The 26,391-nt window shown below is 49.3% G+C and overlaps 1 protein-coding gene across 5 annotated transcripts in view; it reads right to left on the reverse strand.

Moving 5' to 3' along the window:
• LOC122544774 (latent-transforming growth factor beta-binding protein 4-like) overlaps window positions 1–26,391 on the reverse strand; it is a 257,894-nt gene that overhangs the window by 78,312 nt on the left and 153,191 nt on the right. For 4 of the 5 annotated variants that reach the window (XM_087984072.1, XM_087984071.1, XM_087984069.1 and 1 more), the window contains 8 exons: window positions 19,330–19,461; window positions 18,798–18,923; window positions 17,577–17,696; window positions 16,533–16,658; window positions 14,140–14,265; window positions 13,269–13,391; window positions 5,734–5,862; window positions 3,036–3,161 (listed from right to left, as the gene is read on the reverse strand). In XM_087984072.1, the coding sequence (XP_087840198.1) occupies window positions 3,036–3,161; window positions 5,734–5,862; window positions 13,269–13,391; window positions 14,140–14,265; window positions 16,533–16,658; window positions 17,577–17,696; window positions 18,798–18,923; window positions 19,330–19,461 (1,008 nt within the window). The remainder of the gene's footprint in view (window positions 1–3,035; window positions 3,162–5,733; window positions 5,863–13,268; window positions 13,392–14,139; window positions 14,266–16,532; window positions 16,659–17,576; window positions 17,697–18,797; window positions 18,924–19,329; window positions 19,462–26,391) is intronic. The other variant, XM_087984070.1, reaches the window with a different exon arrangement.

Here is a 26,391-nt window from a genome sequence, read left to right on the forward strand (position 1 = left end):
CACCCCGCACCGTCAGTCCCCACCCCGCACCGTCAGTCCCCACTCCGCACCGTCAGTCAGCAGCCCGCACCGTCAGTCCCTTCCCCGCACCGTCAGTCCCCACCCTGCACCGTCAGTCAGCAGCCCGCACCGTCAGTCCCTTCCCCGCACCGTCAGTCCCCACCCTGCACCGTCAGTCAGCAGCCCGCACCGTCAGTCCCTTCCCCGCACCGTCAGTCCCCACCCCGCACCGTCAGTCCCTTCCCCGCACCGTCAGTCCCCATCCCGCACCGTCAGTCCCCACCCTGCACCGTCAGTCCCCACCCCGCACCGTCAGTCCCTTCCCCGCACCGTCAGTCCCCATCCCGCACCGTCAGTCCCCTCCCCGCACCTTCAGTCCCCACCCCGCACCGTCAGTCCCTTCCCCGCACCGTCAGTCCCCACCCTGCACCGTCAGTCCCCACCCCGCACCGTCAGTCCCCACCCCGCACCGTCAGTCCCTTCCCCGCACCATCAGTCCCCATCCCGCACCGTCAGTCCCCACCCTGCACCGTCAGTCAGCAGCCCGCACCGTCAGTCCCTTCCCCGCACCGTCAGTCCCCATCCCGCACCGTCAGTCCCCACCCTGCACCGTCAGTCCCCACCCCGCACCGTCAGTCCCCACTCCGCACCGTCAGTCCCCACCCCGCACCGTCAGTCCCCACCCCGCACCGTCAGTCCCCACTCCGCACCGTCAGTCCCCACACCGCACCGTCAGTCCCCACCCCGCACCGTCAGTCCCCACCCCACACCGTCAGTCCCCACCCCGCACCGTCAGTCCCCACCCCGCACCGTCTGACCCCACTCCGCACCGTCAGTCCCCACCCCGCACCGTCAGTCCCCACCCTGCACCGTCAGTCCCCAACACGCACCGTCAGACCCCACCCTGCACCGTCAGTCCCCACACCGCACCGTCAGTCCCCACCCTGCACCGTCAGTCCCCACCCCGCACCGTCAGACCCCACCCTGCACCGTCAGTCCCCACCCCGCACCGTCAGACCCCACCCTGCACCGTCAGTCCCCAACACGCACCGTCAGTCCCCACCCTGCACCATCAGTCCCTTCCCCGCACCATCAGACCCCACTCCGCACCGTCAGTCCCCACCCCGCACCGTCAGACCCCACCCTGCACCGTCAGTCCCTTCCCCGCACCGTCAGACCCCACCCTGCACCGTCAGACCCCACCCTGCACCGTCAGTCCCTTCCCCGCACCGTCAGTCCCCACCCTGCACCGTCAGTCCCTTCCCCGCACCGTCAGACCCCACCCTGCACCGTCAGTCCCTTCCCCGCACCGTCAGTCCCCACCCTGCACCGTCAGTCCCTTCCCCGCACCGTCATTCCCTACCCCGCACCGTCAGTCCCTTCCCCACACCGTCAGATCCCACCCTGCACCGTCAGTCCCCACCCTGCACCGACATTCCCCACCCCGCACCGTCAGTCCCCACTCCGCACCGTCAGTCCCCACCCCGCACCGTCAGTCCCCACTCCGCACCGTCAGATCCCACCCTGCACCGACAGTCCCCACCCTGCACCGTCAGTCCCCACCCCGCACCGTCAGTCCCCACCCCGCACCGTCAGTCCCCATCCTGCACCGTCAGTCCCCACTCCGCACCGTCAGTCCCCACCCCGCACCGTCAGTCCCTTCCCCGCACCGTCAGTCCCCACCCTGCACCGTCAGTCCCTTCCCCGCACCGTCAGTCCCCACTCCGCACCGTCAGTCCCCACCCCGCACCGTCAGTCCCTACCCCGCACCGTCAGTCCCCACCCTGCACCGTCAGTCCCCACCCCGCACCGTCAGTCCCCACCCTGCACCGTCAGTCCCCACCCCGCACCGTCAGTCCCCACTCCGCACCGTCAGTCCCCACCCCGCACCGTCAGTCCCCACCCCGCACCGTCAGTCCCCACCCCGCACCGTCAGTCCCCACTCCGCACCGTCAGTCCCCACTCCGCACCGTCAGTCCCCACCCCGCACCGTCAGTCCCCACCCTGCACCGTCAGTCCCCACCCCGCACCGTCAGTCCCCACCCTGCACCGTCAGTCCCCACCCCGCACCGTCAGTCCCCACCCTGCACCGTCAGTCCCCACCCTGCACCGTCAGTCCCTTCCCCGCACCGTCATTCCCTACCCCGCACCGTCAGTCCCTTCCCCACACCGTCAGTCCCCACCCTGCACCGTCAGTCCCCACCCCGCACCGTCAGTCCCTACCCCGCACCGTCAGTCCCCACCCTGCACCGTCAGTCCCCACCCCACACCGTCATTCCCTACCCCGCACCGTCAGTCCCCACTCCGCACCGTCAGTCCCCACCCCGCACCGTCAGTCCCCACCCCGCACCGTCAGTCCCTACCCCGCACCGTCAGTCCCCACCCTGCACCGTCAGTCCCCACCCCGCACCGTCAGTCCCCACCCTGCACCGTCAGTCCCCACCCCGCACCGTCAGTCCCCACCCCGCACCGTCAGTCCCTTCCCCGCACCGTCAGTCCCCACCCCGCACCGTCAGTCCCTTCCCCGCACCGTCAGTCCCTTCCCCGCACCATCAGTCCCTTCCTCGCACCGTCAGTCCCCACCCCGCACCGTCATTCCCCACCCTGCACCGTCAGTCCCTTCCTCGCACCGTCTGTCCCCACCCCGCACCGTCCGTCCCCACCCCGCACCGTCATTCCCCACCCCGCACCGTCAGTCCCCACCCTGCACCGTCAGTCCCCACCCCGCATCATCAGACACCACCCCGCACCGTCATTCCCCACCCCGCACCGTCAGTCCCCACCCTGCACCTTCAGTCCCCATCCCACACCATCAGTCACCACTTTGCACTGTGCACACTGTCAGTCACCACTCCACACCGTCAGACACCGTCAGGTACCACTCTACACCATCAGTCGTTGTCCCGTACCATCAGACACCACCCCCCCGGCTCTGTCTGTACTGCCCACACCATTGACCACCCACCCTGCACTGTCCACACTGTCAGTCACAGCTGGAACGAGTCAGGCACTCCCATTTACTGTCAGTGACTTACCCACACACCGTGAGCCATCTGATGTCATCTGGTAACCCTGGTCACAGTGACACTGATAGGAACCAGCCGCATTCTGACAATACGCATTCAACCCACAGATCGTGGCATTGACACACTCATCGATATCTGTGAGAGATGGCAAAGAAAACAGTTCACTCACTTATATAGATAACACACTCACTGTGTCACACCACCAGGGCTGCTCTGGCAGAGCCACACTGACTGGGCCACACTGGCAGAGCCGCTCTGTCTGGGCCACACTGGCAGAGTCGCTCTGGCTGGGCTGCACTGGCAGAGTCGCTCTGGCTGGGCCACACTGGCAGAGTCGCTCTGGCTGGGCTGCACTGGCAGAGTCGCTCTGGCTGGCCAACAGCCTGAAATTTCCACAAGTTTGTGTCATCTGAATTTGATTGTTCTTGCTGGGCTGCCCATTACCAGTTTTTGCCTCTGGACTCTGCCTTTGTCCTGACACAGTCTTGGTGCAGTTCATCAGGAGCTCCTGAGTTTAAAGGAGGTGTTGTTCTCAGGATTCTGCAGGAATAATCAAAGACTTTGCATAGAAATCAATTAACATTCCAACTGGACAGAGGGGAAAAGAGCCAGGGACATTTATGATCAAAAATAGAAAATTCAAGTCCCATTCAAGCACAGGAAGCCAATATGTGGGGAGGGACAACTTGTCTTCAATGGGGTGTGGTGGCTCCTACTGCTCTCTCGAAGAATGTTGAGAGTTTTAATCTTTGGTGCAGCACCCTCAGTTGAATAGTAACTCCAAGAAAATTTACAGGAAACATGGTCACTGTCTTGAGACTTTGGTGTCAGACTTGGTTTAAATCTGCCTCTGAGGCAGTACACAACGTAATGATCAACAACGGCTGAACTTTATACCCCCAGATCCTGGCTCTGGTCCAAGCTCCTCTACTTTATCTCTCCCACCTCCTTTCCTTTTTCCTATTCCCTCTCTCCTATTTGATCCCTACTCCAATCTGCTCCTCCCCCAGGTCACACCACCGTTCCCATTCTCCCCCCTCCCTCCTCTCTATCACACGCTTCACATTCTTCCATTCTTTCTCCCTGCCCTCTCCCACTCAAAAAAAAAATTCCGCTTTGCAAACTCAATTGAATTATTCTCAGTTTGCAGTGATATGGTCCCTTCAGTTTGACAGCTGATGGTTGGGATCCTATTTGTGGAACTGGGATTCCCTCCCTTCCTTTTCAAACAGGCTCTCAGATCCACGTCACCATTAGTTGCGTTTGAACAGCACAAACCTGGAGATTATTCCAGCACAGACCCATCTAATTACAGCCACAGTTGAGACCATCAGCACTCAGAATGCTCATTCACTGGCCAGGCCTATAGTAAAAGTCAGGAGTTCTCTGCTTGAAGACAGGTCCCCTATTCTCCAGATTCAGAACGGGGACCAAATCCCATGTTGTTCAGATCCATAATGGCTCTGCCCTCTCAAGGCGCCTGAGTTACTATGGTAATGTAGACATTGTACATGTAACAAAGCCTGGGACCATCGACAGTGATGGGCTCTTCCCATCCTAGGCTGCTCAGGAATCTCCCTCACTCTTACTGTCTGCCAAAAAGTGTCAGGCCATGCATTTTGATATGAAGAGTCAGAAGACAGACCATTGACCAGAAACTGAACTGGACTTTCCACATAAACACAGTGGCTACAAGGGCAGGTCAGAGGTTGGGAAACCTGCAGTGAGTAACTCATCTCCTGACTTCCCAAAGCCTGTACAAGGTACATGTCAAGAGTGTGATGGAATACTCCCCACTTGCCCTGGATGGGTGCAGCTCCAATACTCAAGAAGCCTGACACCATCCAGGACAAAACAGATGCTTGATTAGCACTACATCCACAAGCATTCACTCCCTCTACCACTGACACTCAGAAGCAGCAGTGTGTACCATCTACAAGAAGTGTTGCAGAGATTCACTAAGGCTTAGACAACATCTTCCAAACTCAGAGCAATTTCCATTGATAAGGACAAAGGCAAGGGAGCATGCTTTAATACAGGAAGATACATGGGAACAACACATCCTGCAAGTTCCCCTTCAAGCCACACACCATCCTGACTTGGAAATATATCATCGTTCCTTCAGTGTCACTGGGTCAAAATCCTGGAATTCCCTCCCTAAGGGCATTGTGGGCCAACCTTCAGCCCATGGACTGCAGCGGTTCAAGAAGGCAGCTCACCCCCACCTTCTCAGGGGGAAATGAGGATTGGAAGTAAATGCTAGGCACAGACAATGATGCCCACATCCGCTAAAAATAGAAGACAATGGTTTCTCTCTGAGCTTGTGTGGAGTTTCATGGGAACATGCCAGAAGACAGGGTCAGAGAAATTGTGGGTGTGGGATGAAGACAAAAAAACTGGAAATTGAGCAGAGAACAGAGTTGTGTTTACTCCCACTGTCCATGATGCACTGGGGTGTACACCTCACTGTCTCACTGAGAAGGGATATTTGGAGCTAGGATGAATGGTACATGAGAGGTTTTAAAAAGTCATTGACTTCTTTACATCGTCATGTACATCCTCAGCCCTGACCATGTTTAGTGAAGTATCCCATTGCTGTGTATCAGTAATAACAAAACTCAAACACAAATCAACCCAACATCCTTTGCAGAAATTTTGGCAAGACATTCAGCTGTTTTTATTGACTTGGGGATCAGGGACAACTCACCAATGCAGTCCTGAGCAGGACTGAGCTCAAATCCTTCACTACAGTCAGTGATACACAGGAAGGAGCCAGCAGTATTCTCACATCGCTTGCTACCACAGATGGTTGGATATTCAACACACTCATCAAGATCTGTTATACAAAAAAAAAGAGACATAGTGAGACATAAAATAATTTCTGACTGATCAAAATTCAGGAGGCAGGTAGAGAAGAGTTACTGTGTGGGCCTGAAGATTGCTTTATAGAAAATCTAGTTCCAAGCATGTGTGAGATCCAGTGCATGTGTGAGAGGGTATGCGTGTGAACATGAGAACATAGGAGCAGGAGCAGGAGTAGGCCACCTGGCTTTTCGAGCCTGCTGCACTATTCAATAAGGTCATGGCTGAGCTTTTCATGGAATCAGCTCCACTTACCCGCCCACTCTTTCAAAAAATTATCAATCTTGGCTTTAAAAACATTTACTAAAGTAGCATCAACTACTTCACTTGGCAGGGAATTCCATCGATTAACAACGCTCTGGGTGAACAAGTTCCTTCTCAATTCAGTCATAAATCTGATCCCCCTAATTTTGAGATTGTGCCCTCTTGACCTTGTTACACTTGCCGTCTATCTTATCTATTCCCTTCCTAATTTTATATGCTTCTACATGATCCCTCCTCATTTTTCTAAACTCCAATGAATATAATCCCAATCTACTCAGCATCTCCTCATAAAACAACCCCCTCAACTCTGGAATCAACCCAGTGAACCTCCTCTGCACCCTCTCCAGTGCCAGTCCATTCTTTCTCATGTAAGGAGACCAAAACTGCACACAGTACTCCAGGTGTGGCCTCACCAGCACCCTGTACAGCTGCAACATAACCTCCCTGCTTTTAAACTCCATCCCTTTTGCAATGAAGGACAAAATTCCATTTGCCTTCCCAATTACTTGTTATACTTGCAGACCAACCTTCTGTGATTCATGCACAAGGACACCCAGGTCCCTCTGCATAGCAGCATACTGCAACTTTTTACCATTCAAGTAATAATCCTTTTTACTGTTACTCCTACCATAATGCATGACTTCTCATTTATTAACATCATATTCCATCTGCCAGACCTTTGCCCACTCACTTAAAGTATCTATGTTCTTCTGCAAAGTTTCACATTTCTCTGCACACTTTGCTCAGCCACTCATCTTAGTGTCATCTGCAAACTTTCTCACTGTACACGTGGTCCCCAACTCCAAATCACCGATATAAATTGTAAGTAATTGCAGTCCCAACACCAATCCCCGAGGCACACCAGTACTCACTGATTGCCAACCAGAATAGCGCTCATTTATCCCCACTCTTTGCTTCCTGTTAGTCAACCAATCCTCTATCCACGCTAATACTTTACCCCTAACAACATGCATCCTTATCTTATGCAGCAACCTTTTGTGCAGCACCTTGTCAAAGGCCTTTTGGGAATCTAGGTACACCACATCCACTGGGTCCCCCTTGTCCACCTTGCTTGAAATGTCTTCAGGGAATTCCAAAAGAATAGTTAATCAAGCCCTTTATGAACTCATGTTGCATCTACCCAACAGGACAATTTCTGTCCAGATACGTTGCTTTGCTTCCTTGATTATAGACTCAAGCATCTTCCCCACTACAGTAGTTAAGCTAACAGGTCTATAATTCCCCTTCTTTTGTCCACCTCCCTTTTTTAAACAGTGGAAAAAAGCAAATGTGACACCAATCTGTTGGAACTGCCCCAGAGTCCAGCGAATTTTGGAAAATTACCATAAGTGCACTTGCTACTTCTCCTGCCATCTTTTTTAGTACCCTGGGATGTATTCCATTCGGGCCAGGAGACCTGTCTATCCTTAGCTCTGTTGGCTTTCCCAACACGACATCTTCCGTGCTAATGTCTGTTTCCAGGTCCTCACCTACCTTCATCTCTTTGTTAATTACTGGCATGTTATTTGTGTCTTCCACTGTGAAAACAGACACAAAATAACCTATTCAATGCCTCGTCCATTTCATCATGCCCCTTCTTATCCTCTAAAGGACCAATATTTACTTTAGCCACTCTTATTCATTTTATATATTTATGGAAACTTTTGCAATTTGTCTTTATATTCTGTGCTAGTTTTTCTCATGTTCTATCTTACTTTATTTTATAGCTCCTTTTGTAGCTTTCTGTTGACCTTTAAAGCTTTCCTAATCTTCTAGTGTCCCACTGAAAATTTGGCCACTTCGTGTGCCTTTTCTTTTAATTTCATAGAGTCAAAGAGTCATAGAGATGTACAGCATGGAAACAGACCCTTCGGTCCAACCTGTTCTCGCCAACCAGATATCCCAAGCCAATCTAGTCCCACGTGCCAGCACCCGGCCCATATCCCTCCAAACCCTTCCTATTCATACACCCATCCAAATGCCTCTTAAATATTGCAATTGTATCAGCCTCCACCACATCCTCTTGCAGCTCATTCCATACACATACCACCCTCTGCGTGAAAAGGTTGCCCCTTAGGTTTCTTTTATATCTTTCCCCTCGTACCCTAAACCTATGCCCTCTAGTTCTGGACTCCCCGATCCCAGGGAAAAGACTTTGTCTATTTATCCTATCCATGTCCCTCATAATTTTGTAAACCTCTATAAGGTCACCCCTCAGCCTCCGATGCTCCAGGGAAAACAGCCCCAGCCTGTTCAGCCTCTCCCTACAGCTCAAATCCTCCAACCTTGGCAACATCCTTGTAAATCTTTTCTGAACCCTTTCAGGTTTCACAACATCTTTCCGATAGGAAGGAGACCAGAATTACACGCAATATTCCAACAGTGGCCTAACCAATGTCCTGCACAGCTGCAACATTACCTCCTAACTCCTGTACTCAATACTTTGACCAATAAAGGAAAGCATACCAAACGCCTTCTTCACTATCCTATCTACCTGCGACTCCACTTTCAAGGAGCTATGAACCTGCACTCCAAGGTCTCTTTGTTCAGCAACACTCTCTAGGACCTTACCATTAAGTGTATAAGTCCTGCTAAGATTTGCTTTCCCAAATTGCAGCACCTCGCATTTATCTGAATTAAACTACATCTGCCACTTCTCAGCCCATTGGCCCATCTGGTCCAGATCCTGTTGTAATCTGAGGTAACCCTCTTCGCTGTCCAATACACCTCCAATTTTGGTGTCAACTGCAAGTTTACTAACTTTACCTCTTATGCTCGCATCCAAATCATTTATGCTGAAAATGTGTTGCTGGAAAAGCGCAGCAGGTCAGGCAGCATCCAGGGAACAGGAGAATCAAAGTTTCGGGCATTAGCCCTTCTTCAGGAAACATTTATGTAAATGACAAAAAGTAGAGGACCCAGCACCGATCCTTGTGGCACTCCACTGGTCACAGGCCTCCAGTCTGAAAAACAACCCTCCACCACCACCCTCTGTCTTCTACCTTTGAGCCAGTTCTGTATACAAATGGCTAGTTCTCCCTTTATTCCATGAGATCTAACCTTGCTAACCAGTCTCCCATGGGAACCTTGTCGAACGCTTTACTGAAGTCCATATAGATCACATCTACTGCTCTGCCCTCATCAATCTTCTTTGTTACTTCTTCAAAAAACTCAATCAAGTTTGTGAGACATGATTTCCCATGCACATAGCCATGTTAACTATCCCTAATCAGTTCTTGCCTTTCCAAATACATGTACATCCTGTCCCTCAGGATTCCCTCCAACAACTTGCCCACCACCGAGGTCAGGCTCACTGGTCTATAGTTCCTTGGCTTGTCTTTACCGCCCTTCTTAAACAGTGGCACCTCATTTGCCAACCTCCAGTCTTCCGGCACCTCACCTGTGACTATCGATGATACAAATATCTCAGCAAGAGGCCCAGCAATCACTTCTCTAGCTTCCCACAGAGTTCTCGGGTATACCTGATCAGGTCCTGGGGATTTATCCACCTTTAACTGTTTCAAGACATCCAGCACTTCCTCCTCTGTAATCTGGACATTTTGCAAGATGTCACCATCTATTTCACTACAGTCTATATCTTCCATATCCTTTACCACAGTAAATACTGATGCAAAATATTCATTTAGTATCTCCCCCATTTTCTGCGGCTCCACACAAAAGCCCGCCTTGCTGATCTTTGAGGGGCCTTATTCTCTCCCTAGTTACCCTTTTGTCCTTAATATATTTGTAAAAACCCTTTGGATTCTCTTTAATTCTATTTGTCAACGCTATCTCATGTCCCCTTTTTGCCCTCCTGATTTCCCTCTTAAGTATACTCCTACTTCCTTAGTACTCTTCTAAGGATTCACTCGATCCATCCTGTCTGTACCTGACATATGCTTCCTTCTTTTTCTGAACCAAACCCTCAATTTCTTTAGTCATCCAGCATTCCCTATACCTACCAACCTTCCCTTTCACCATGAAAGAATATACTTTCTCTGGATTCCTGTTTTCTCATTTCTGAAGGCTTCCTATTTTCCAGCCGTCCCTTTACCTGCGAACATCTGCCTCCCATCAGCTTTCGAAAATTCTTGCCTAATACCGTCAAAATTGGCCTTTTTCCAATTTAGAACTTCAACTTTTAGATCTGGTCCATCCTTTTCCATCACGATTTTAAAACGAATAAAATTATAGTCGCTGGCCCCAAAGTGCTTCCCCACTGTCACCTCACTCACCTGCCCTGCCTTATTTCCCAAAAGTAGGTCAAGTTTTGCACCTTTTCTAGTAGGTACATCCACATACTGAATCAGAAAATTGTCTTGTACACACTTAAGAAATTCCTCTCCATCTAAACCTTTAACACTATGGCAGTCCCAGTCGATGTTTGGAAAGTTAAAATCCCCTACCATAACCACCATATTATTCTTACAGATAGCTGAGATCTCCTTACAAGTTTGTTTCTCAACTTCCCTCTGACTATTGGGGCGTCTAGAATACAATCCCAATAAGGTGATCATCCCTTTCTTATTTCTCAGTTCCACCCAAATAACTTCCCTGGATGTATTTCTGGGAATATCCTCCTTCAGCACAGCTGTAACGCTATCCCTTATGAAATATGCCACTCCCCCTCCTCTCTTGCCTCCCTTTCTATCCTTCCTGTAGCATTTGTATCCTGGAACATTAACCTGCCAGTCCTGCCCATCCCTGAGCCATGTTTCTGTAATTGCTATGATATCCCCAGTCCCATGTTCCTAACCATTCCCTGAGTTCATCTGCCATCCCTGTTAGGCCCCTTGCATTGAAATAAATGCAGTTTAATTTATTAGTCCTACCTTGTCCCTGCCTGCCCTGACTCGCTTCTGTTCTCAACTGTACCAGTCTCAGATTGATCTCTTTCCTCTCTATCTCCCTGGGTCCCACTACCCCACCTTACTAGTTTAAATCCTCCCAAGCAGTTCTAGCAAATTTCCCTGCCAGTATATTAGTCCCCTTCCAATTTAGGTGCAATCCGTCCTTCTTGTACAGCTCACTTCTACCCCAAAAGAGATTCCAATGATCCAAAAATGTGAATCCTTCTCCCATACACTAGCTCCTCAGCCATGCATTCATCGGCTCTGTCCTCCTATTCCTCCCCTCACTAGCTCGCAGCACTGGGAGTAATCCAGATATTACTACCCTTGAGGACCTGCTTTTTAAATTTCTGCCTAACTCTCTGTAATCTCCCTTCAGAATCTCAACCTTTTCCCTTCCTACATCGTTGGTTCCAATGTGGACAATGACCTCTTGCTGGCCCATTTTTGGAGTTAAGTCTCTTGATTAAATTTAAAATATAAGCCATAGCTCTTAATTTAACCTGGGGCAGTGTTTGTCGAGGAATAAGATGGTATTATTTTCTGGGTCTGTAGATTGTGAAGGAGCGAAAATGGCCTTTGCAGTGATATGTACTTCTTGTCGGATGTGGGAGTTTATAGAAAGTTTAATGGTTACTGCAGATTATATCTAACATAAATGCTGTTGGATGTGAATCTTATCAGATCGAGTGGATCGATTGGAGAGACAGATAGAAGTGATGAGGAATTTGCAACAGCAACAGTATGTGATGGATGGCAGGTATAGAAAGGGGAGAAAGTCTCAGATACAGTCACATAGATGGGTTAATTCCAGGAAGGGTAAGAGAGATTGGCACCTAGGGCAGGAGTCTTTTGTGGATATACCCATTTCAAACAGGTATGCTGCTTTGGAAAATGTAGGGAGTGATGGATTCTCAGGGGAACGTAGCACAAACAGCCAAGTTTCTGGTATTGAGACTGGCTTTAATGCAATGAGAGATATGTCAGCTTCCAAGAGATCAATTGTGTTTGGGGATTCTGTAGGCCGAGGTACAGACAGACATTTCTGTGGCCAGCAGGGAAAAAACAGAATGGTGTGTTGTTTCCCTGGTGCCAGGATCAAGGATGTCTCAGAGAGGGTGCAGAATGTTCTCACGGGGGCGATTTGCTAGCCTCCCTTATTTCCTTAGACACCCATGGCAGATTAGTGGTGCTGGAAGAGCACAGCAATTCAGGCAGCATCCGAGGACAGGCAAAATCGACGTTTCGGGCAAAAGCCCTTCATCAGGAATAAAGGCAGAGAGCCTGAAGCGTGGAGAGATACCTGGGAGTTGCAGTGAGAGAGAGACTCCCTGAGATTCTTGTAGAGAGAGGAGGAAAACTTCTTCAAGGCAGGCATCCTTGCAAGAGGATTCGCAGTAGGGTTAAAATCAACGAGGTAAAAACAATGACTGCAGATGCTGGAAACCAGATTCTGGATTAGTGGTGCTGGAAGAGCACAGCAATTCAGACAGCATCCGAGGACAGGCAAAATCGACGTTTTGGGCAAAAGCCCTCCATCAGGAATAAAGGCAGAGAGCCTGATTTGATTTTAACCCTACTGCGAATCCTCTTGCAAGGATGCCTGCCTTGAAGAAGTTTTCCTCCTCTCTCTACAAGAATCTCAGGGAGTCTCTCTCTCACTGCAACTCCCAGGTATCTCTCTACGCTTCAGGCTCTCTGCCTTTATTCCTGATGAAGGGCTTTTGCCAGAATCTGGTTTCCAGCATCTGCAGTCATTGTTTTAACCCATGGCAGATTACCCATTTTCTTAAAGTTCTTCCTTTTTACCGGAATATACTTTTGCTAAGCACTTCGAAAAATTGCTTTGAAAGTCCTCCACTGCTCGTCGCCTGTCCCACAATAGTCTTTGTTTTCAGTTTACTTTAGCCAATACCTCCCTCATCATATTGTAGTCTCCCTTGTTTAAGCACAGGATCCTGGTATTGGATTTTATCTTCACACTCTCCATCTGTATTCTAAATTCAACCATACTGCCATTGCTCCTTCCAAGAGGATCCCTTAACAAGAGAATGTATGTGTGTGTGAGACAGAGAGAGAGAATGGAATTGTGTGGGTGTGAGAGTGTGGGGAGGAATCCAGGAGGGTCAGTATCCAGTGGGGTGGAATCCAATGGACAATGGATCCAGTGAGGTTGCAAAACTAACACTGAAAACACAGAGCAGTGAGTAGAAACATCGGTGAAAAAGCTGCTAAACCCCTGGGTGAGGAAAGGTCAGACGCTTACCAAAACACTGGGATCGATCTTCATCAACTAGGAATCCAGGCTCACACACACATTCAAATGACCCAACTGTATTGGTGCAGCTCCCACGATCACAGACACCTGGCCGTGTACACTCATTAACATCTAACAGGAATGAAAGGAACACCGAGAAATGGATTAATGAAGGGGAAACTCGAGAGGGAGGTGAGGGGAGGAGAGGAGGGAGAAAGAAGCATTGAGAGACAGAAAGAAAGGGAGAAACAGAAAGATGGGAGAGAGGCAGAGGGAGGTAGAGGTGGGAGAGACACATTTAGGGAAACATAGTGAGAACAGGAGATAGGGGAGAGAGAAGGGACAGAGAGAAAGAAACAGAGAGAACACAGAAAAATTAGAAGGAAAGGAGACAGAGGAAAAATGAAAGAGCAGGAGTGAAGATTGTGAGAAAATAGTAAAATGGGGAGTGAGAGGAACAGAGACACCAAAAGCTAAATGGTGACTTCATACAATCCCCATGTTTAACAGACTTCCCTTTTTTAAGTTGAAGGACCCACACAAAGAAGCAAAGGTGCAGGAACTCAGAAAAGGTGAAGTTCAGGCTAATCAGGAAACAACCTAGAGTTAGAATTCCTGGCAAACAAAAGCAAAGGAAAACTCAAAACCAACAAGAATGAGGGAGAGGAAAGTGTGAGATAGAGGGTGGGAGAATCAAAAGGAGGGCATTAGTTGGGGAGAGAGGGACAGAGAAAGAGAGAGAAGGAGGGAGAAAGAATTCTCATAATGAAGTGGGAGAGTTATGACATGGAGAATGGAGTGAAAGCAGGAGAGAGACAGTAAGGGAGAAATATTAAAATTCATGTAATGGAATAAATGTTGGATAATGTGGGTGTCTCACCGAGACAGGTGGAGAGATCAGCAGATGTAGTGAATCCCTCAGCACAGAGACAGGTGTAGGATCCAACACTATTCAAACATTCCCCATATGGAGCACAGAAATCTCCCTCAAAACATTCATTGATATCTGAAAAACCATAAACAAAATCTCACAGCGAATCCACAGAGCTCTTTTACTTTACTCATTTTTAGAAAAGCTATTTTTGAGATAAAATTGACAGTTACTTGGTAAATTCAAATTAAAAGATGAAAGACAACACACATTTGTTAAGGCAATGTGATTGAGTTTTTGGATGAGGTAACAGATTGTGTTATTGAGGGTCATATCATTGATGTGATGCACACGGATTTCCAAAAGGCATTTGATACAGTGTGACACAACAGACCTGACAGCAAAGTTACAGCTCATGGAATATCAGGGACAGCAGTAACATGACCATGAGTGTGACGGGAAATATTTGAACATTAGACAGGAGGATATTACACAGTGTTAGGAGCCAGTGTTAGGATTCCTGTTTTTGCTGACCGACATTAATGACCTAATCCTTGGATGCATAGGGCACAACTTCAGCACTTACACAGAACACAAAGTTTGTGAGCACTATGAACCGTGAGGAGGAGAGTAATAGATGTCAAGAGGACATAGGTGGCCCTGTGCTGGAATGGGCAGGTAAGTGGCAGATAAAATTTAACACATAGAAAGTGTAAAGGGATTCATGTTTGCAGAGGAAGGCAGAGAGACAATCTAAAATAATGAGTACAATTCTGAAATGGCTACAAGAGCAAAGAATTCTGGTGTTTATATATCCAGATCACAAAAAGTTATCAAAAAGATTGAGAGCTTGGTTAAAAAGTGTATGGAATCCTGAACTTAAGTAATAGGGGAATTAAACTCCATCTGCCACTTCTCAGCCCATTGGCCCAGCTGGTCCAGATCCTGTTGTAATCTGAGGTAACTCTCTTCGCTGTCCACTACACCTCCAATTTTGGTGTCATCTGCAAACTTAATAACAGTATCTCTTATGATCGCATCCAAATCATTTATGTAAATGACAAAAAGTAGAGGACCCAGCACCGATCCTTATGGCACTCCACTGGTCACAGGCCTCCAGTCTGAAAAACAACCCTCCACCACCACCCTCTGTCTTCTACCTTTGAGCCAGTTCTGTATCCAAATGGCTAGTTCTCCCTGTATTCCATGAGATCTAACCTTGCTAATCAGTCTCCCATGGGGAACCTTGTCAAACGCTTTACTGAAGTCCATATAGATCACATCTACTGCTCTGCCCTCATCAATCTTCTTTGTTACTTCTTCAAAAAACTCAATCAAGTTTGTGAGACATGCACAAAGCCATGCTGACTATCCCTAATCAGTCTTTGCCTTTCCAAATACATGTACATCCTGTCCCTCAGGATTCCCTCCAACAACTTGCCCACCACCGAGGTCAGGCTCACTGGTCTATAGTTCCTTGGCTTGTCTTTACCGCCCTTCTTAAACAGTGGCACCATGTTCACCAACCTCCAGTCTTCCAGCACCTCACCTGTGACTATTGATGATACAAATATCTCAGCAAGAGGCCCAGCAATCACTTCTCTAGCTTCCCACAGAGTTCTCGGGTACACCTGATCAGGTCCTGGAGATTTATCCACCATTACCCGTTTCAAGACATCCAGCACTTCCTCTTCTGTAATCTGGACATTTTGTAAGATGTCACCATCTATTTCCCTACAGTCTATATCTTCTATATCTTTTTTCACAATAAATACTGATGCAAAATGCTCATTTAGTATCTCCCCCATTTTCTGTGGCTCCACACAAATGCTGCCTTGCTGATCTTTGAGGGGCCCTATTCTCTCCCTAGTTATCCTTTTGTCCTTAATGTATTTGTGAAAAACCCTTTGGATTCTTCTTAATTCTATTTGCCAAAGCTATCTCATGTCCCCTTTTTGCTGAAACTATTCTTTGATTTATAAAGATGCCTTCTGCACCTCATGGCAATTACTCATTTTCCACATTTAAAGGCAGGTTTCTGACAGAGAAATGTACAATCCAGAACCAACTCAGCTGAACAGTGCAAACACTCACAATGATCATTCCACAGCAAGAGAAACATGCATTTCTGTCGCTCCTTTTACATGCTCAGGATGTATCAGTAGCAAACACATTATTACAAAAGTGTAACCACTCCAGTAATTGAACAATCAGACAATTGTGCACAGCAGGATCCCACCAAACATTACCAAGTTCAGCAAAGACCTCATTCAATTCTGTGCACAGAATGTTTTGGAATGCTGAAAGAAACTGCAGATATTTCAGTATTGGTTTCAAATCTTCTATAGCTGAGCACAGCCTCAGTTTACTGAACTCTGGGACATTGTCAGTCTGAGTCAAACCTGCACATCGATTGCCGTCAGCACTTTGCCGATATCCAGGGTTACAGTCACATTGGTACGAGCCCTCAGTGTTGACACATCTTCCAGAATTCCCACACGGTGCAGCATTTGCACACTCGTCAATATCTGTAACGATAGATAACCAATCAGGCTGCAGTGGGCAGAGTTTAACCCTGACTTCCGATTGCTTCTTTCATAGGATGGGAGTACATCTAACAGGGAGCTAGGCTGCCATGTGGCCTGACAGGACAATGGCTTAACGATAATAATATTAATGATAAAGATGTGTGCTAATAATATTAACGATAATAATATTAATGATAAAGATGTGTGCTAATAATATTAATAATAATAATATTAATGATAAAGATGTGAGCTAATCTTGCAACAGGAGAGTGGGAGGTTAACCTTCTACCTGCTATAACTTGTCCTTGAGGTGTTTGATGGGGACAGTGTAGAGGAAGATTTACTCTGTAGCTAACCCCATGTTGTCCCTGCCCTCACAATGTTTGATGGGGACAGTGTAGAGGAAGATTTACTCTGTAGCTAACCCCATGTTGTCCCTGCCCTCACAATGTTTGATGGGGACAGTGTAGAGGAAGCTTTATTTTGTAGCTAACCCCATGTTGTCCCTGCCCTCACAATGTTTGATGGGGGATAGTGTAGAGGAAGCTTTATTTTGTAGCTAGTCCCATGCTGTCCTTGCCCTGGCAATGTTTGATGGGGACAATGGGAGAGGAAGCTTTACTCTGTATCTAACCCTGTGCTATCTCTGTTCCTGATGAAGAGCTTATGCCTGAAACGTCAATTCTCCTGCTCCTTGGATGCTGCCTGACCTGCTGCACTTTTCCAGCAACAACGTTTCTCAGCTCTGTTTATGTCCTGGAAGTGTTTGATGGCACAGTGTGGAGACAGCTTTACTCTGTATCTAACCCCGTGCTGTCCCTGTCCTGGGAGTGTTTGATACTGCATTTCCCTCCTGTTTCTGGATATTGTTACCATCATTTGGTTTCAGGCTTTAAGTAAAGTCAAGGCCCTCATTACCTGAACACTTGCGATTCCGGATTCTGTAGCCATTTGGACAGGGCAGACAGCGGTATGACCCCACTGAATTCACACACTCTGCATTTGGACAGGTGGAAATATCCAGACACTCATCAATATCTGAAAAGGTGCAAAAAGTAGGGAGAACAGACTGAATTTAGAAATTTGCCGTCCAGATCAATCTAAATATCATTAACAAGACAGAATGTGTGTGTGTGTGAGAGTGTGCGTGTGTGACAGACAGACAAAGAAAGAGAGACAGAGAGAGAGAGACAGACAGAGAGACAGAATGAGAGAGAGAGAGACAGAGCGAGAGAGAGAGAGAGAGAGACAGAGACAGAGACAGAGAGAGAGCGCAAGAGAGAGAGACAGAGAGACAGAGCAAGAGAGACAGACAGAGAGAGAGAGAGACAGAGCGAGAGAGAGAGAGAGAGACAGAGACAGAGAGAGAGCGCAAGAGAGAGAGACAGAGCAAGAGAGAGACAGACAGAGAGAGAGAGAGAGAGAGAGGGAGGGACAGTTGAGAGTGTTCACAAGTGGTTCTGGGACTGTAGGCATGAGGTCTGATGCTCTATCTTCATTTTCTTCATGTTCTGATGGTGAATATTTATTCTTCTTTCTGTAACAATGATGTTCTGCCCATTCTCCCAAATCCCAGCTTTTGATCAATTGATCTCTGTGGCCGGCCAACCTTTCTTGGAGCTTCTGGATTTCAGATCATCAAAACGTGACAATCTCAAAAACCCATTTGCCACCTCATGAGCAACAAGTCTTTGTACTGGACTCTCAGCTCCAGGTTCTTGCTTGATCCTTTTTTTAAATTCATTCTCGTGATGCAGAGGTAACTGAGAAGGCAAAGCATTAATTACCCACAGAGCAGTCTCAGAGTCAACCACATTGCTGTGGGCCTGGAGTCACATATAGGCCAGACTGGTTAAGGATGGCAGTTCCCTTCCCTAACGGACATTAGTAACCTAGATGGATTTTCCTTGGGATCTCCAGAACATTACCTGGGTCTTTGGATAAATATCCCAGCAATAATACTAAGAAGGCTGTTGCTTACCCCCAAGTCTCACCCTGTCACACCCACAATCATCTATCAGACACTACATGGCCCTGATTTCTTTTTTTCTGATATTGAGTTTTTGAGGTGGGAGGTGAATACAACGTTGAAAACTCCTCATGCTGCCGGATTTACAATGAGGACAAATTATTAATTACCCACACAATCCGTCCCGTGAGAATTGGCTGAAAACCCCTTGGAACAGGCACAATGGAAACTGCCGACTGTGTTCACACAGTGACCATTGAGGCAGGGCCGAGGTCTCACTTTACATTCGTCAGTATCTACAGGGGAGACACAAACCATTAGCCATCCGCCTCAAAATCAAAACAGCCCAATAGATCGAAGTCCCAACCGAGACCCACACACAAGCTCAACGTACCCTCACTCCCTTCTCCCGACCCCCACCCCCCTCCTGCACTCTCGCAGTGCCCCCCCCTTCCTCCAGCCTCCTCACCCCATTCCCCTCCCAATTACTCTCTGATACCTCCTCCATCACCCCACAGGATGGGAGCTAGAAGCTACACCCTTTGGGTAATTTGGCCTAAGTACCCCCAGAAGCAGCAAATCCTGTCTCTAAGCCATTTAAACTGGACCCCAGTGATGAATAAACACCAGTCTCGATGACAGCACTGATGGTCCCTGCTGCTTTGCTGAGCGCAGTTCGACTCTCTGCTCGGCTTCACTCACCAACACAACGTGAACGTTCGGTGTTCAACTGGAAACCAGTGTTACACGCACATGTGTAACCAAGCTGCCGTATCACACAGCGTCCCGGCCCACAGATCTGCGGCATCCGATGACAGATGTGAACCTCGGGAGCTGCAGATCGAGAAGAACATAGCAACAGTAAATACCATTGGGAGTGAGAGTCAGAGAGAGAGAGAGAGAGAATACAAGGAACGGAATAGAGTTATCAAGTGAGAGAGGAAGACTGGGCAAGAGAAAGACAAATGGTGGAAGAGAGAAAATATAACAAGGAAAGAGATGAGCAGAATGGGAAAAAAAAGAGAAACGGAGAGGAGGAGGAAAGCAAAGAGCTGGAACAGAATGGGGAAAGTGAACAGGAAGGAAGCACAAAGAGACAGCACAAGAGAGAGAGACATAATGACAGAGCGAGGGAAAAGGATAGATCAGGTTGAACAGACATAATGAAAGGAAGGAAGGAAGGAAAGAGGACACTCTGTATACAAGGAAACCCCACACTGTATACACCGTGTACAAGGATCACCCACACTATATACACCGTATACACAGAGACCCACACTGCATACACGGTGTACAAGGAACCTCCACACTGTATACATCGTGTACAGGGACCCCTCACACTGTATACACCATGTACAAGGAGCCCCCACACTATATACACCGTATACACGGAGCCCACACTGCATACATCATGTACAGGGATCCCCCACACTGTATACATCGTGTATGGGGACCCCACACTGTAAACATTGTATACACGGAGCGCCCACACTATATACACCATATACATGGAGCCCTCACACTGTATACACAGTGTACAGGGAGCCCCCACACTGTATACACCATGTACAGGGAAACCCCACACTGAATACACCGTGTACAGAGAGCCCCCACACTGTATACACCATGTACAGGGACCCCCCACACTGTATAAACCATGTACAAGGAGCTCCCACATTATATACACCGTATACACAGAGACCCACACTGCAGACACGGTGTACAAGGAGTCTCCACACTGTATACATCGTGTACAGGGACCCCTCACACTGCATACACCGTGTACAGATTCCCCCCACACCTGTATACACCGTGTACAGGGACCCCCCCACACTCTATACACCGTGTACAGGGACCCCTCACACTTTATACACCGTGTACAGAGACCCTCCACACCAGTGTACACCGTGTACAGGGACCCTCCCAGACTCTATACACCGTGCACAGGGAACCCCCACACTGCATACACCATGTACAGGGACCCCCCACACTGTACACACTGTGCACAGAGAGCACCCCAAACTGTATACACTGTGTAAAGGGTCCCCCCGCACTGTATACTCTGTGTACAGGGAACTCCCACACTGTATACACTGTGTACAGGGAACTCCCACACAGTATACTCTGTGTACAGGGAGCCTCCACACTGTATACACCGTGCAAAGGGAGTCCCCACACAGTATACACCGTGTACAGGGAGCTCCCCACACTATATACACCATGTACAGGGTGCCCCCACACTGTATACACCCATGTACACGGAGCCCCCACTCTATATACACCGTGTACAGGGATCCCCCACACTGTATACACCATGTACAGGGACCCCCCACACTGTATACACTATGTACAAGGAGCTCCCACACTGTATACACTGTGTACAGGAACACACCCCTCACACTGTATACACCCATGTACAGGTTGTCCCCTAACTGTATACACCGTGTACAGAGAGCCCCCACACTGTATACACCATGTACAGGGATCCCCCACACTGTATACACCATGTACAGGGAATCCCCACACTGTATACACAACGTACAGGTTGTCCCCTAACTGTATACACCATGTACAGAGAGTCCCCACACTGTATACACCATGTACAGGGAACCCCCACACTGTATACACCGTGTACAGGGATCCCCCACACTGTATACACCATGTACAAGGAGCTCCCACACTGTATATACTGTGTACAGGAACCCCCCACACTGTATACACTGTGTACAGGGAACCCCCACACTGTATACACCATGTACAGGTTGTCCCCTAACAGTATACACCGTGTACAGAGAGCCCCCAAACTGTATACACCATGTACAAGGAGCCCCAACACTGTATACATTATGTACAGGGAGACCCCACACTGTATACACCGTGTACAGGGACCCCACACTGTATGCACCATGTACAGGGTGCCCCCTAACTGTATACACCGTGTACAGAGAGTCCCCACACTGTATACACCATGTACAGGGTGCCCCCTAACTGTATACACCATGTACAAGGAGCCCCCACACTGTATACATCATGTACAAGGAGGTCCCACACTGTATACACCGTGTACAGGGTGCCCCCTAACTGTATACACCATGTACAAGGAGCCCCCACACTGTATACACCATGTACAAGGAGGTCCCACATTGTATACACCATGTACAGGGACCCCCCACACTGTATACACCATGTACAAGGAGGTCCCACACTGTATACACCGTGTACTGGGACTTCCCACACTGTTTATACTGTGTACAGGGACCCGCCACACTGCATTCACTGTTTACAGGGTCCCCCCATACTGTATACACCGTATACAAGGAGCCCCCACACTGTATACACTGTACAGGCAGCCCACCACACTGTATACACCGTGTACAGGGAGCACCCACACTGCATACACCATGCACAGGGACCCCCCCCCCCCCCCACACACTGTATACACCATGTACAGGGACACCCCACACTGTATACAACGTGTTCAAGGAGCCACCACACTGTAACACCGTGTATAGGGACGCACCCCACACACACTGTATACACCGTGCACATGGAGCCCCCACACTGTATACACCGCTTACAGGGACCCCCCACACTGCATACACCATGTACAGAGAACCCCCACACTGTATACATTGTGTACAGGGAGCCACCACACTGTATTCCCCGCGTACAGGGACCCCCCACACTGTATACACCGTGTACAGGGTGCCCCCTAACTGTATACACCGTATACACGGAGCACCCACATTATATACACCGTGTACAAGGAGCCCCTACACTGTATACACCATGTACAGGGAGCCCTCACACTGAATACACTGTGAACAGGGACACCCCCACATTGTATACACCATGGACAGGGACATCTCACACATTATACACCGTGTACGAAGAGCACACACACTGTATACATCATGTACAGGGATCCCTCACACTGTATACACCGTGTATACGGAGCTCTCACACTGTATACACCAGGTACAGGGAGCCCTTACACTGTATACACCGTGTACAGGGAGCCCCCACACTCTATACACCGTGTACAGGGACCCCCACATGGTATACACCATGTACAGGGAGCCCCAACACCGTATACACGGAGCCCCCCACACTGTATACACCGTATACAGGGAGCCCCCATACTGTATACACCATGTACAAGGAGCCCCCACACTGTATACATCATGTACAGGGACGCCCCACACTGTATACACCGTGTACAAGGAGACCCCACACAGTATACATCATGTACAAGGAGCCCCCACACTGTATACATCATGTACAGGGACGCCCCACACTGTATACACCGTGTACAGGGAGCCCCTCCACTGTATACACAGTGTACAGGGAGCCCCAAAAATGTATACACTGTGTACAGGGAGCCCCCACACTGTATACACTGTGTACAAGGAGACCCCACACAGTATACACCGTGTACAGGGAGCCCCCACACTGTATACACTGTGTATAGGGACCCCACACACTGTATACACTGTGTACAGGGAAACCCCACACTGTATACACTGTGTACAGGGACCCCCCCCCACACTGTATACACCGTGTACAGAGACACCCCACATTGTATGGACCATGTACACGGAGCCCCCACACTGTAAACACTATGTAAAGGGAACCCCCACACTGTATACACTGTGTACAGGGAGACCCCACACTGTATACACCGGGTACAGGGACCCCCCCCCCCCACACTGTATACACTGTGTACAGAGAGCCCCCACACTGTATACACTGTGTACAAGGAGGACCCACACTGTACACATCATGTATAGGGACCCCCCACACTGTATACACTGTGTACAGGGAACCCCCACACTGTATACACTGTGTACAGGGACCCCCCACACCGTATACACGGAGCCCCCCCACACTGTATACACCGTATACACGGAGCCTCCATACTGTATACATCGTGTACAGGGACCCCTCACACTGTATACAACCATGTACAAGGAGCCCCCACACTGTATACACCATGGAAAAGGACCCCCCACACTGTATACACCATGTACAGGGAGCCCCCACACCGTATACACGGAGCCCCCCCACACTGTATACACCGTATACACGGAGCCTCCATACTGTATACATTGTGTACAGGGACCCCTCACACTGTATACAACCATGTACAAGGAGCCCCCACACTGTATACACCATGTACAGGGACCCCCCACACTGTATACACCATGTACAGGGACCCCCCACACTGTATACACTGTGTACAAAGAGCCCCCACACTATATACACCAGGTACAAGGAGTTCCCACACTGTATACACCGTGTAAAGGGACCCCCCATACTGTATACACCGTGTACAGGGATCCCTCACACTGTATACACTGTGTACAGGGAGCCTCCACACTGTATACACCATGTACAGGGTGCCCCCCCATACTGTATACACCATGTACAGGGAACCCTCATACTGTATACACTGTGTACAGGGAGTCCCCACACTCTATTACAGCATGTACAGGGAGCCCTCACACTGTATATACTGTGTACAGGGAGCCTCCATACTGTATACACCGCGTACAGGGAACCCTCACACTGTATACACCGTGTACAGGGAGCGCCCACACTGTATACACCGTGTACAGGGACCCCCACCCCCCCATACTGTATACACCATGTACAAGGACCCCCCACACTGTATACACCATATACATGGAGCCCCCATACTGTATACACCGTTTCCACGGAGCCCCCACACTGTATACACTGTGTACAGGGACCCCCCACATTGTATACGCCATGTACAAGGAGCCCCTCCACTGTATACACCGTGTACAGGGACCCCCCCCCCCCACACTGTATACTCTGTGTACAGGGAACTCCCACACTGTATACACTGTGTACAGGGAACTCCCACACTGCATACGCTGTGTACAGGGAGCCCCCACGCTGTATACACCGTGCAAAGGGAGCCCCCACACTGTTTACACCATGTACAAGGAGCCCCCACACTGTATACATCGTGTACAGGGACCCCTCACACTGTATACACCGTGTACAGGGACCCCCCCCAACACTGTATACACCACGTACAGGGACACCCCACATTGTATACACCATGTACACGGAGCCACCACACTGTATACACCGTGTACAGGGACCCCCACCCCCCCAACTGTATACACCATGGACAAGGACCCCCCACACTGTATTCACCATGTACAGGGACCCCCCACACTGTATACACCATGTACAGGGAGCCCCCACACTGTATACACCGTGTACAGGGAGCGCCCACACTGTATACACCGTGTACAGGGAGTCCCCACACTGTATACACTGTGTACAGGGAGTCCCCACACTCTATTACACCATGTACAGGGAGCCCTCACACTGTATACACTGTGTACAGGGAACCCCCCCCAACACTGTATACACCATGTACAGGGACACCCCACATTGTATACACCATGTACACGGAGCCACCACACTGTATACACCGTGTACAGGGACCCCCACCCCCCCAACTGTATACACCATGGACAAGGACCCCCCACACTGTATTCACCATGTACAGGGACCCCCCACACTGTATACACCGTGTACAGGGACCCCCCACACTGTATACACTGTGTACAAAGAGCCCCCCCACTATATGCACCTGTACAGGGAACTCCCACACTGCATACGCTGTGTACAGGGAGCCCCCTAACTGTATACACTGTGTACAGAGAGCCCCCACACTGTATACACCATGTACAAGGAGGACCCACACTGTACACATCGTGTATAGGGACCCCCCACACTGTATACACTGTGTACAGGGAACCCCCACACTGTATACACTGTGTACAGGGACCCCCCACACTGTATACACAATGTACAGGGAACCCCCACACTGTATACACTGTGTACAGGGAAACCCCACACTGTATACACTGTGTACAGGGACCCCCCACACTGTATGCACCATGTACAAGGAGCTCCCACACTGTATACACTGTATACAGTGTGGAGGGCTCCCTGTACACGGTGCATACAGTGTAAGGCTTCCTGTACCTGGTGTATACAGTGTGAGAGCTCCCTGTACACGGTGTATACAGTGTGGGGCCTCCGTGTACATGGTGTATACAATGTGGCGTGTCCCTGTACATGGTGTATACAGTGTGTGTGTGTGGGGGGGGGGTGGGGGGGGGTCCCTGTATACGTTGTATACAGTGTGGGGTGTCCCTGTACATGGTGTATACAGTATGGGGGGGTCCCTGTGCACGGTGTATGCAGTGTGGGTGCTCCCTGTACACGGTGTATACAGTGTGGTGGGCTTCCTGTACACAGTGTATACAGTGTGGGGGCTCCTTGTATATGGTGTATACAGGCACTCTCCATACTGTATACACTGTGTACAGGAACCCCCACACTGTATACACCATGTACAGAGACACCCCACATTGTATGGACCGTGTACACGGAGCCCCCACACTGTAAACACTATGTAAAGGGAACCCCCACACTGTATACACTGTGTACAGAGAGACCCCACACTGTATACACCGTGTACAGGGACCCCCCACACTGTATACACTGTGTATAGGGTGCCCCCTAACTGTATACACTGTGTACAGAGAGCCCCCACACTGTATACACCATGTACAAGGAGGACCCACACTGTACACATCGTGTATAGGGACCCCCCACACTGTATACACCATATGCAAGGAGCCCCCACACTGTATACACTATGTACAAGGAGCTCCCACACTGTATACACTGTGTACTGGGACCCCCCACACT

This window comes from Chiloscyllium plagiosum, unplaced genomic scaffold, assembly GCF_037043375.1.
Source record: "Chiloscyllium plagiosum isolate Xiang-an unplaced genomic scaffold, Cpla_swu_hap1 HiC_scaffold_47, whole genome shotgun sequence".
NCBI classification, from domain to species: domain Eukaryota; kingdom Metazoa; phylum Chordata; class Chondrichthyes; order Orectolobiformes; family Hemiscylliidae; genus Chiloscyllium; species Chiloscyllium plagiosum.